Below are 12449 nucleotides of genomic sequence, written 5' to 3'. Positions count from 1 at the left end.
TGCCCTTCTGTCTCCCCCTAGCACTTACCCAGCCCCTGGGCCTCCCCCCTGATTCCCTTCCCCCTACCCCCTTACCTTCCCGTTTGCCCTGACCTGTCCCTACTCTGTGCTTCTTATATGCATTCATTATGTCCATCATATGCTACCAAGCTACTTAAAGCTTACCCTTGTGCAATATATGTGCTCCTTTGAGCCACCTAGCGCCCACCATGAATTCCTCTATTACACACACACCACACACACACACACACACACACACACACACTGCGTCATGCATACCCTCACACGTCTGGTCCCTGCTAATGCAGTTATATATACCACTTTGTTCAGCATGCAACACCTTATATAGTCCAAAGTATGCAGCATACAAGAAACATACCCCCATGCAACCCAGATATATAATGCCTACCACCAATTACGTGACATATATGCATGGTGCACATCACAGTGGCTGGCATATGCTAATCATATACCTCCCAGCGTTGAACGATACACAGTCCATATTATGCAGTTTATGACAGATGTTTATCCCAATATCATCCCTTGCCTGACAGATACATACCAATCACCACCCAGTGCCTAACATTTATAAGAAATGCGACCCAGTACATGTGATATATATACATACACACACGCACACACACACACACACACACACGCTTATTTGCCATGTCTCTCTCCCGCTCTTTCTGTGTCCTCCATCTTTCTGTCTCTCTGCCTCTCTCTCTCTCTTTCTCTGGCAAACTCTATGTCCCCTTTTCTCTCTCGTTCTCTGTAGGCGAGTGTCGCATTGTCCGGTGTGTGTTTCCCAGAGCCACCCCAACCGTTGCTATTTGGATATCTACATTGCCTTTGTGTGTGTCCTGCAGGAATGTCGCCATCACACTGAAGGCCAATCATCTTTATGCAGAGAGGTGAGGGCCATACTATGGTTATGACAGACCTTGAAAGGGGCCACAGGAGCAGGCTGCAGGCTCCAAAACTGCATTTTTTATTCTCTGTGGGGGCAGTGACTCATACAGTGATCGCATGGCACTAAACGCAGTGCATGGATGTGTGATGGTCCTGAGATGTGCCTAGGCGTGCCCTTGACGTGTGCAGGCTTCTTCACCAGTAAAAAATCTTTTAAAGTGTACATCCCGGTAAACCAGGTAGATCATTTGGAGGGGCCAAGCTCCTTGACAGATGTGCCAGAACTAAGAATTGGTCAAACATAGTGAATGCGGAAATGGGAACAGGTAATAGTGTATCTGTAATAAGAATGCTACACTTGTCTTGAGTGAAACACATTTTCACCCGTGGAAGTGTCATTAGCCAATCAGGTGGCTGAAACAGAGTGTGAGAATACGCGTTCTCTGCATGCTGTTCCCCACCACTGAGGCCCTACTCCGGGTGGCGGCATTTTTTTTAAATGTGAGGTGGCAATAGGGAGCCTCTCTCTGTTGCCTCCCCACACCCTACTCCTCCAAAACAATCCTTAGCGGGGGTGAAAGCAATATTATCAAAACCTAGAATAACCATGTAAAGTATATTCCAACAGAAGGCCATCATTCCAAGATAGAGAGTCTGGTACACTCATGTTGTAATGAGAATGAGGAAGGGGACAAACAGCACCAATGAGATTTTTTTAGCTGCTCTGAATAAAACCCAGGAACATATTGTGAGCATAAGAATGACCACAGATCCCTATATTTCACAAGCAAGTCTGTGATAAGGGGGCTCTGTGCCTGAATCAATAAGTACATAATGCACAATGCACTTGAAGCTCATTTCATATTTTACAACAAGCATCATAACATTAAATTATTTGTAACCATGAACCATATAGTCCCATTCAGACAGACTCATCCCTTTAATGTGAGGAGGATAAAATGACTGTGCAGTCTGTTTTGTCTCTTTGCCGTTTGGCTAAGATCACGCGTAGTATCTATTCTTATGAAAGAATGCTGCAGCACCATTTAGTCATTTAGCCTTTGCCCTTGGCTTTCTTTAAGGCTGGGCTATGGGCTGCATCCTCAGCTATGTTGCAAGCATGACTGTCAGACATGTGAGGTGACTCTATAATGAAGTATGTGCTGGAGGAACATGGAAATATACCGTTTAGGATGAGCATACATGGAGAATAGGTGACACACACAATTCATGAACGCTTGTGAAGCCAGCAAAGAACGGCTGCATGGACGCCATCCCTTAGGGTCAACAGTGGGAGGAACACCTGGTGCCGAGAGGCGAGGAATGTCAGGACACTCTTAGTATGGTTCCCTATCTGGAAAAAAGCGAATGCAAGCTTTGACCAAAAGGATCCTACGGGAGCTCCCCCTTGGACAGATGTGTGAGGCACATGAGGTGCGACAGCTGCTTCTCTGTCGAAGCCTGAGCAAGCACTGGTGGGGAAACGTCAGATGGCGCTGGAGACTTGAAAAGGGCCGGTATGCACATCTAGGGCAGGCAAGCAAGCGCCAGGGTCCTTGGGCTGGGAGGAATTCCCCCAGTGGGGTACTCTCCTTTTGAGACGAGCACACGGTAGGATGAAGGAGCGGCAAACATGGGCAACTACCATGGCAGGCATGAGAGTTGGACTATGGAGTTCAGCAGGCAACATAGACATGTGCAGTGAACATGTTTGCAAACCTCATGAGTTTGACGACATGCATAAGCCATGCGGTCCTAACAGGTTTGGCAAGCACGTTTGAATTGATGTTGTTTTAGGAAAGTGGTGGGAATGTGAAAAAAAATACAAATCTGTTGCTCAGTTGGGAAGAGAGGACCTAGTGGAACCAACATTTTGGTAGAGGTTGGGCTGAGAGCTGAGGCTGGGCTATAGACAAGCTCAACATCCACAAACACCCTTTGGCAATTTATCATATAGGATATATGTATACACTGGATATTTCAAATCACCCAGGAGTTTTTTTTTTGATAGAATAGAGGAACGAGGGAGTTTAAAGGCCAAATTCCGTTATAAGGTTATTGACCGGCAAGATGACTTTCCAAAGCTTTTTTAAGTCCAGTAGACAGTATTTGAGTCCTTATAATACGTCTGAACGGCCATCCCCTTTAACTCAGTCTCAATGCAAGAGATCTTCCGGTTGTTGATACATATAAACAATGTAAAATATTTTGGGATGAAAAAAACACTAATCTCCAACTTGGTAATGTGCTGTAAAACACAATGCATTTGAAAGTAATTTGGTGTTTTAAAATAAGCAATCAAATGCAGTTACATTCGCTTTCTCCTCCACAGTTCACAAAGTACGCATACTTTCATAAACAGTTCTGGGCAATGCTGCATGGGCATCCCACAAACGAGGCAGGGTAACTGCTGTTACCATCGGCAGCTGGGAGAGGGGCAGCCCCAACCCCCCGTGCCTGCTCCTCTCCTCTCCCCCCAGCTACGGAGACACGCAGTCTCGGCAGCACAAAAGCCACAGAAGGGTAAGGTGCGAACAGTCATCGCACCCTTCCTCCAAACAGCAAGGTGCTAAAGCGCCACAAGGAAACAACTATCAGGCAGGGCTCAGGTTCAAAGATCTGCCCCCACCAGGGGGTCAGACAGTCGGCTATCCGGCCAGGGGCTGCCACAACAGCGGCCCCCACCACATACACAACAAAGACCCAGGGCCTCGATGGGTCCTATAAATGAGAGCAGCATGCTCAGAGTAAACGCAATCTGTTTGTGGACCCTGAACGGGGACCCAAGCAAACAGGAGGTTCACTGTTTACTCAGTGTCTTCCAAATCTTCTTGCTTCTTTAGCAATTCTTGAAGTTCACTGTACATCGCAGTGTCTTTTTCCTTCCCGAACATTGTACTGTTCAAAGCATTTGCAATACAGCTTTAACGAAGGAATAAGCGGCAACCGAGCGGCCAGCGCGGACGCTGTCAACTTCAACATTTTCGGCATAGAACGAAAAGCGAGCGGCGAGCGTGTCCAAAACAAAACAAACAAAGGCGCGTGCCGCGGAATCATCCCCAAAACCAGTGCGAACGAGGGAGAAGCTGTACACGAACAAGCACGGCACGGACGTCTTCCAATTCAACACTTTTAAGGTGAGCCACCGCGCTGGGGCTACGAGGGAAGATAAATAGACATTTATGTCTGGAAGTTTTGATTACAGTGGACCGGAAACCCCGCATTATAAGGCAGACGGGGCAAGATAACGCAAGGCAGTTTTAAACTCAGGCAGAGTCACAAGCCAGCTTGGGAGCTCATCTTTGCTTTACAACCACGCAGAGCTAGCGAACACAGTTCCAAGCGCGGCGGGCCCAAAGACTGCAGATTTAAAATAATTTCTGTAATATTGCAGGGCAACCTCACAGCGAAATCAATCTAACGCCAGTTAATCAAACCTGGGGGCTGCCCAATTTTCTGAACCCGGGCAAGAAGGCACCAGTCAACAGTTACCAAGCACGGGCAACTAATAGAACAGGCGCAAACAACGGTTTAACTCCTTGATAAAACCCATTTTTCTTTTTACTATAGCAGGCATAGAAAAACATGGGGCCCAAACTTAAAACACGGGCACCCCCAACACCGCGCAGAAGCCCAAATCACCACAATTGCTAGCAGCCATTGAAGTGGCAGAGCACTACGGATGGGCATGGGTTAGAGAAAACATGTACGGCCTACCCAGGGAAGGAATTACCAGCCCACCCAGCCAGGAGGAGGTTTCTGCACCATTAAAAAGGAGAAAAATATCCGAAGGCACCAGAAAAGGTACCAAAGAATTGTCAGAACTATGCGAGAATGTAGCGGAATTACAGCATCTAATGGTAGAAATAAAGGGGAAACAGACACCGCCCACAAGGGAACCTGGGGCCTCAAACCCCACCATCGCAATAGAACCTACAATAATGGTTGTCAACCCACCTGTAACACCACCTATAGCAATCCCGCCACAACAAGCACAGAAGTTGCCAATAGCCCCCACAGCTATAAATACAACAGCCTTCATAACTCCAGCAACTGATCCAACAGGTGCCCTAAAAGCATGGACAACCCCAGGCACAGACAACATGGGCGCGACAGGGACACCCGGAAGCAATACAACTGACATTGTAACAATCTGTAATGCACAATTGGACCAGAAAATGAAATCCTTCCAAACAGAGTTATTAAATAGATACAAAAAATGCCTGGCATGGAACATTGATACCACAATCAAAGAAGCCATATGGGCCAAAGAATTTATAGAAATCTTTTCCCTAATAGAAGCCCAGTGCAAAGGGAAAGACGCTTTCAGAGACCCCCAAAAAATAGAAGAAAAAGCTATTGCCAGAAACGCCCAGGTCGAACAAAGCTGGGACAACTGGTTACAGGCCTTTGCCATCTTAGCAACAATATACGAGGAAAAATTCCCTTTGGATGGCAGGAAGATCTGAGCATACGTTGATAAAATAAGGGAAGTAAAAGTAACACAGAGGGGGAAGACATGGCTTGCATACGACATTAGATTTAGGAGGAGCATGTCAGAAAGGCCGGCCATTGAAGTCCAGAACGATTTATACACCCTCAACGCCGAACCTTCCCAGGAAAAGATACCATGCAGTCTTCTTCCAAAAATAGCAAAAATTCCCAAGTAAGCAAATCCCATGACAATGATAAATCCAAAAAAGGGGAGCAGCCCTTTCGAAGGAACCAGCCTTGGGTGGCTAAAAATAATACCCACAGACAGAACAAACAGCAGGCTGTCAAATCCAACATCCCATGCAGACATTTTGGGAAAAACCAGTGTACATGGGGCAAAGAATGCTGGTACAAACACGCCTGCACAAACTGCAATGGCGACCATGCAGCAAGCAACTGCACCAGATTACCAGCCAAGAAAGAATGATATCCCAGTTTTAGAACCAGGACTAACCCCCATCAACCCGGGCAATTTTAGGGACGCCCTAAACAGCTACCCTGACAAGGAAACCAGCAGGATAATATCGCAAGGTTTCACCAAAGGGTTTTTCATCCCATTTAAGGGCACCGGGTCACAACACATCCCGATGAACCTAAAGTCAGCCGGGGACAAACCCCAGATAGTAGAATCCAAAATCAAGAAAGAACTGCAACTGGGAAGGGTAGCAGGTCCCTGGGATTTCATGCCTTTAAAAGACTATTTAATATCTCCACTAGGCCTGGTCCCCAAAAAAAGAACCTGGAAAAATGAGACTAATTAATCACCTCTCCTACACTAAAGGCCAGTCTTTAAACGACGGCATCCCACACACAGAATCCGCTGTAATTTACACGCATTTCCAAGAAGCGGTAAGGCTCATACAAGAGTGCGGCAGAAATGCTTTGATGGCCAAACTGGACATCGAATCTGCTTTCAGACTCCTGCCAGTCCACCCAGAGTCACAGCAGTGGCTAGGTTTCACTTTTAACAACAAATTCTACGTAGATAGATGCCTCCCCATGGGGTGCGCAGTATCATGTGCATTATTTGAACAATTCAGTTCCTTTTTCCAATGGGCTTTCCTAAAACAGAGACCAGGGACAAAAATAGTGCACTACCTAGACGATTTCATGGTCATAGGGCCACCAAACTCCGAGGAATGCGGCCGGGCTTTAGCAAACCTCGAGCACATGGCAGCACAGTGGGTAGTTCCCCTAGCGAAGGGAAAAACCACTAAACCAGAAACAAACATAATTTTTCTGGGCATCAAAATAGACTCAGCAACGGACTCTGCAGAATCCCCAAAACGAAAATATCAGAACTCCTGGCAAAAATACAAAACCTGATAATGAGAGAAAAGGGGACCGTAAAGGAAATACAATCCTTGGCAGGCAGCCTCAATTTCGCATCCAAAATAATACCTCAAGGAAGGATATTTGCCAGAAGCCTGGAGTTCAAAATCAAATCACTCACCAAACCGCACTTGAATATCCGCCTAGGCAGAGAGGTGAAACAAGACCTGGAAACATGGGGAAAATTCCTCTGAGATTTCAACGGGGTTTTACTTTGGCGAACGCCTTTAACTACCCGTTCAAACAGGGTCCTATACACCGATGCAGCTGGGAGCAAGGGGTTTGGAGCCATACGAGACTCAGAATGGGTGGCAGGACACTGGCCCAATTCATGGCAAAAAGCAGGGTGGACAAGAAACATCACCCTACTAGAAATATTCCCCATCTGGCTAACATTACACATCTAGGGCAGGCGACTAGCGAATACGGAACTTTTGATCTGGTGCGATAACATGGCTGTAGTGGGCTCCATAAACAGAAGGTCTACGAAATGCCCTCTAGTACTAAAAGTATTACGAGCCATTACAACAGTCACACTACAAGTAAACGTTGTACTCAAAGCGAAGCACATTTCAGGGGAAGATAATAACATTGCTGATGCCTTATCTCGTTTCCAGTGGACAAGATTCCGAGAGCTAGCTCCGCACGGCCAAGAACAGATGACGCCAATGCCAGCAGAATGCTGGACAATAATGGGAAGACAAGAATAACAGTATCAACGCCAGAGAGCACAGGCCGGGATGCCCAACGAAAACCAGGCACCGCTAAAACAGGTGCCAACGACACATTGGCTTCAACGCCAGCACCAGAGAGTGCAGGCCGGGATGCCCAACAAGAATCAGGCACATCAACAACGGGTGGCAACAACCTCACAGGCTTCCTAACAGAGATGGCGTAGAGGGCGGTGGCAAGCACCACTGCAACGCAGTACAGTAAGTGTTTGCAAACAGTATTTAAGGCCACAGGTGTAAACCACGTAGAACTTATAACGATGAAAGATATAGAGGTATTTTTAAAATGGGCCCGGGAACAAGGTTTCAAAAGGGATTGGGCAAAAAGACACCTGGTGGCAATTTCATACTTTACAAAAATTCGGGGCGATTCAGACCCCACCCAGAACGCCCTCATCTCTTACGCAATGAAGGGATGGGGCAGAATAGAGGGTCCACAAGTGGACACCCGCCGACCCCTTGATTTCAGCAAACTGGTGCAGATAGCAAGCCATTTGGAAGCCATATGTTGGCAGCCATACGAGATAAAGTTATTTAAAACAGCTTTTTTCCTAGCCTACTTCGGGGCTTTCCGGGTGGGAGAACTCATCGCTTCCAGCACCAAGGCCAGAAACGGCCTGGGCGTCATGGAAATCAGGATGAGGCAAGAGAGTGTTAACATAGAAATGCAACAGTCGAAAACGGGTGCAAAAAGAACCATCAATATTTGTTGCATCGATGAGGCAACAAACTGCCCAGTTTGCATCACCAACCTCTATTACGCGCAACGACCCAAAGTAGGGGGGAGTTTTTTAATCCACAAGGATGCATCGGCCCTAAGCTGCTACCAATTTAAAGGAGTGCTGACAAAAGCAATCAGCAGAGCAGGGTGGGATCCCAAACAATTCGGCACTCACTCCTTCAGGATAGGTGCCGCCACCGCAGCATGGCAAGGAGGTTTAGCACTGCAACTCCTAAAAAACATAGGGGGATGGAAGTCAGACTGTTATAAAAGATATATCAGACCAAAATCGATATAGCCTCCGCCCTAAAATTTTCTTTCTTTTCCCCACCTCCCACCACCACAGAAACAACAGGCGAATCGAGGACCACACTCCGATCAGCATGGATAGTTGGCCACTCATTCGTTTTCAGGACAGGCAGATGGGCTGAAGAAACCAAAGAAAGGCCACCGTTCAGAAACACCATTACTTCATGGTGGGGATACAGAGGCCTACGCTGGGCTGCCGTCCACGAAACACTAGCAGAACTGGTAGCATACAGGGGCCCCCCAGAATTCCTGATCATCCATCTAGGGGGCAACGATCTAGTTAACACAGCTAGACGCACCCTATGCGAAGAAATCTGCTCCTCCCTAGCAGGCATTTCACACAACTGGAGGGGGACGGAAATATACTTCTCAGCCATCTTACCAAGAAAGAAATGGCTAGGGGCCAACTGCTACAAATCTATAGACATATCTAGAAGAAAACTGAACAGGACTAGAGAGATTCTGTATGACAAGAGGACTGGGTTTCATAAAACACCCAGCCATTACACTAGGCAACCCAGACCTTTTCCTCCATGACGGCACCCATCTGTCTAGCCAGGGCATGGAGCATTTCTTTCGGGAAATCAATACAACGCTTGCTCACAGGGGCTGTCTCTAGGGCATACTCTTGGGGGAACATGGTCAGCCGGGAACCTACCCGTGTGTGGCGGCACGGGTCCGAGGGGGTAACCTCAGGACCCGGTACCCAAAAGTATGATACCATCATGATATGTGATATTGTTATTGTCATAACCCATATCTGTACAATAAAATCCTACGGCCTTTTTATTGCCAACACGTGAAACAAGTTGTGAGCCTATCATTATGGGTGAGGGTTCGGCCATTACTAATGCATGCATATGGGTTCAGCAGTTACTGTCACAGAAAGCTATGTTATAAGAAAAGAATCTGAACATTTAGTGACAGCAGCTTTAATGCAGTGTTCAGCAGCCATTCAACTCTCTGCTGGTACTAGCAGTGTAACGTCGTCACTCCAGTGTAATACGTAACTACAGTTATTTATGGCAGTGATGTCATTTTCTAATTAGCGGTGAGTAGTGAAATTCCCACCACAATATTATAAAGAAATTATCCTCAGAATTGTATTAAACTACGGACAGCTGCCATGAATTATATATATAGTTTTCCGACACCAAAAAATGTCCCCTCAACATCCCAGGAGTTCAGCTGCGAGGACATAGGTGTGACCCCTACCTGACCTCTTCCACTAGAAGCCGCTCTTTCTCCTAAGCGTCCGAGGAAGTCCCTTCTTACCTTGTCACTGGACATGGTCATTGATCAATCGCGGATCGGATCGATGGCACTGCCCGCTAGCCACAAAGTGCGACAAGGCAAGCATGGAAGCTGGACGAGCAGCAGCGTCCACCCAGAGGAATCAGGCGGCAGCAGACACGGCTAATCGGATGTCATTGCAATCCCGGGCCCATCTGCTGCCAGATGCCTCCAGGAGCAGACCATTCACCTGCTACGGGTGGGGGAGCGAGGTGATGATTGGTCAGACCATTACCCCACAAGAGATGCAGAGGGGAGCTCAGAATGGCATGGGGCCTTGTATGCATGGTGGCTGATTGGACAGACCACTCACCAGGCCCTGGGGCGGTGCAGAGCGCAGCGTTAGCGCTGCATTGAATAGCTGAATGGACAACCCCGTCTCTTTAAAGGAGCAGGGCGGAGGTCAGCCCCAGTAAACACAAAGTGCACCCAGCACCTTGGAAAGGTCATTCAAGCGTACATGCGTGGAGGGAGCAGGGCAAAGGAAGGCCTTTCTGTGGCACACAGAGGACGCCCACAGACGTGGCGCACACGCCACTCCTCACTCCCTCCCGTACCATTGTTATTTTATTAACAGTTTTCTACAATGACTCTCCTGTGCATTGTACTACCTAACACCTTTGGTACACGATGACACAATCTCCTAACATTGTCACTAAGACTCTCGCGTGCCTTGCTCACAGATTAGTCTCACAAGTCCTCTCTTAACACACACACACACACACCACATAGGCTAGGGTGACCAGACGTCCTGGTATTTGGTGCTCTGACCCCCTTTCTCAAGATTAAGTTCCCATTGGAAACTGCAGTGGTACCGGTATTTGTAGTAGGCCATCATAGCTGGCACTGGCAGGCAGGAATGCACAATCTCCTTAGAAAAAAAGCTGCATTTTACAACTTAAGATAGTGCTAGTTTGTGATAAATTAATTATAATATGTGTTTCTTTGAACAGTAACACATACGCTCTTCTCCTCCAAACGCTACTGGAGTGTAGTGCCTTGACAGCCACTTTCAAGAGTTAGTGCTACTTTTATGTCAGTTGCCCTGTCCCGGTTTTTTTACTTTTTAAATCTGGTCACCCTAACATAGGCAAACCCTGGAATTGCCAGGCTCTGTGTTGGGAAGGACCTGGAACGTTCCCTAATTTGCATACGTGGTGGCTTCAGCAAACGCTGCATTGCAGGAAATGACATCACAGTTGTTGACACTTCTGAGCATCATGGTGACTGTGAAAAGTGGTTGCAGAAGGGATGTCAGTGGAGTGGATGCAAAGGTGCTACACAAATACAGTTCATTTCAAGATGTAAGCTTTGAAACCTGTGGCTTCGAACAGTACTGGCAAGGGTCAAGCAATGTAAAGGGCTTTGGGCGAGCACATTCTGTTGCCTGGCAGGGCGTGTGGACTAGGGGAGAAGCATCGTTGATAAAGAGTGCCGGGTCAGGAAGGCCGGGCATTGCTAGATCCGGAAAAGATCCGGGGGTACGCTACTTTTGGGACTGTCAGGACTGGGGGCTAGCTAGCCATTTTGGTTGTAAATACCGAAAGTGTGGGGGAGTAACAGTGAGTAGTGCGCTCAACTTCCTCGAGTTTTGTAAAAAATGCAGCAGAAAATGCACTTGAGGTTCCCCTTAATGCCTCAAAGGTAATGGACAATAACAGTTGGCGTGTGTATTTATACTGCGCAAATAGACCGAAATTACAGTAATCAATACTCAAAGTTAAATCTCAAAACTCATGACAATATCAGAGAATATATATTGATAAAGTCGTTGGATATGTGAAAGGTGATTTATTCAAAGTACAGCCGACACGTGTTTCGACCCATCGGTCGTTCTCAAGGCAGTTAGATAAATCTGGGGATGAATCCCTAGTTATTCTTGGTAGAGCTTCTTAAGTGAAAACATTTGGTAATAAGCTTGAAAAATTGTGCCTTGTTCATAAACCACTGCCTTAAGCCATTTCATTGCGGGGCTCAAATGCCTGAATAAATGGTTTAGTGGGGCATGTGGCCAGTCTGATAGAGTGGTTCCTCATTGTATATAAAGGTCTCAATACCTTACATTCTGTGGAACAAAACCCAATCGAGTGCCTGCAGTGATTTTGGTTGTAACCCTTGAGCTTTTATCTGGGGCTATAACCAAAAGACCTGGGGCTTTAGCGCCCTCAGCCCCGCCCTCTAGCAACGCCCCTGCAAGAAGGAGCAAGCAGAGTGGGGGGCACTTGGAGTGTAGAGAAACACCCTTACAGGATCACTCTGGGATAGCAGCGACCCTCAAGTAAATGTTTTGAATCCTGACTGGGGCAGTCTTTCCATGCCTGTTGTTAAAAGTGAGTGTTAATGCAGAGGGCATCAATTCAACATTTTATTTTTTTGAAGATTAAGAAAAATCTTCATGAAAGTGAAAGAAAGAAAACAAAATTAAATGTCAATGAAAATAAATCACAAACAGAGAGCAAGCCCACATGATATTTAATGATTTTTCTAAAGAGGTTTGAAAAGTTTATAAAAACACACATGGTCAAGCAAAATTAAGAAACATTTTTTGTCACAAATTCGGTTATTTTTAATTAAATTGTGTGCATATATAGTATATAGAAAGTAGTGACCATACACACATGAAGAACTTGATATAAAAAGTGCATCATAGAATGTGT

General features: G+C 46.5%; 1 protein-coding gene across 4 annotated transcripts in view; it reads right to left on the bottom strand.

Moving 5' to 3' along the window:
- Positions 1-12449, bottom strand: part of TULP1 (TUB like protein 1) — a 767520-nt gene that overhangs the window by 615140 nt on the left and 139931 nt on the right. For 2 of the 4 annotated variants that reach the window (XM_069633447.1, XM_069633448.1), the window contains exon 1: positions 9775-9932. The exons of the other annotated variants lie outside the window; for them this stretch is intronic. In XM_069633447.1, coding sequence (XP_069489548.1) covers positions 9775-9795 — 21 coding nt within the window. In that variant the 5' untranslated portion in view covers positions 9796-9932. Of the gene's footprint in view, positions 1-9774; positions 9933-12449 lie in introns of those variants that run through there. 4 annotated transcript variants of the gene reach the window in all.

Source organism: Ambystoma mexicanum, chromosome 13 (assembly GCF_040938575.1).
Source record: "Ambystoma mexicanum isolate Mex_15411 chromosome 13, UKY_AmexF1_1, whole genome shotgun sequence".
Classification (NCBI taxonomy): domain Eukaryota; kingdom Metazoa; phylum Chordata; class Amphibia; order Caudata; family Ambystomatidae; genus Ambystoma; species Ambystoma mexicanum.
The sequence above is the reverse complement of the archived record's forward strand: the minus strand, read 5'-3'. Positions and strand labels throughout refer to the sequence as shown.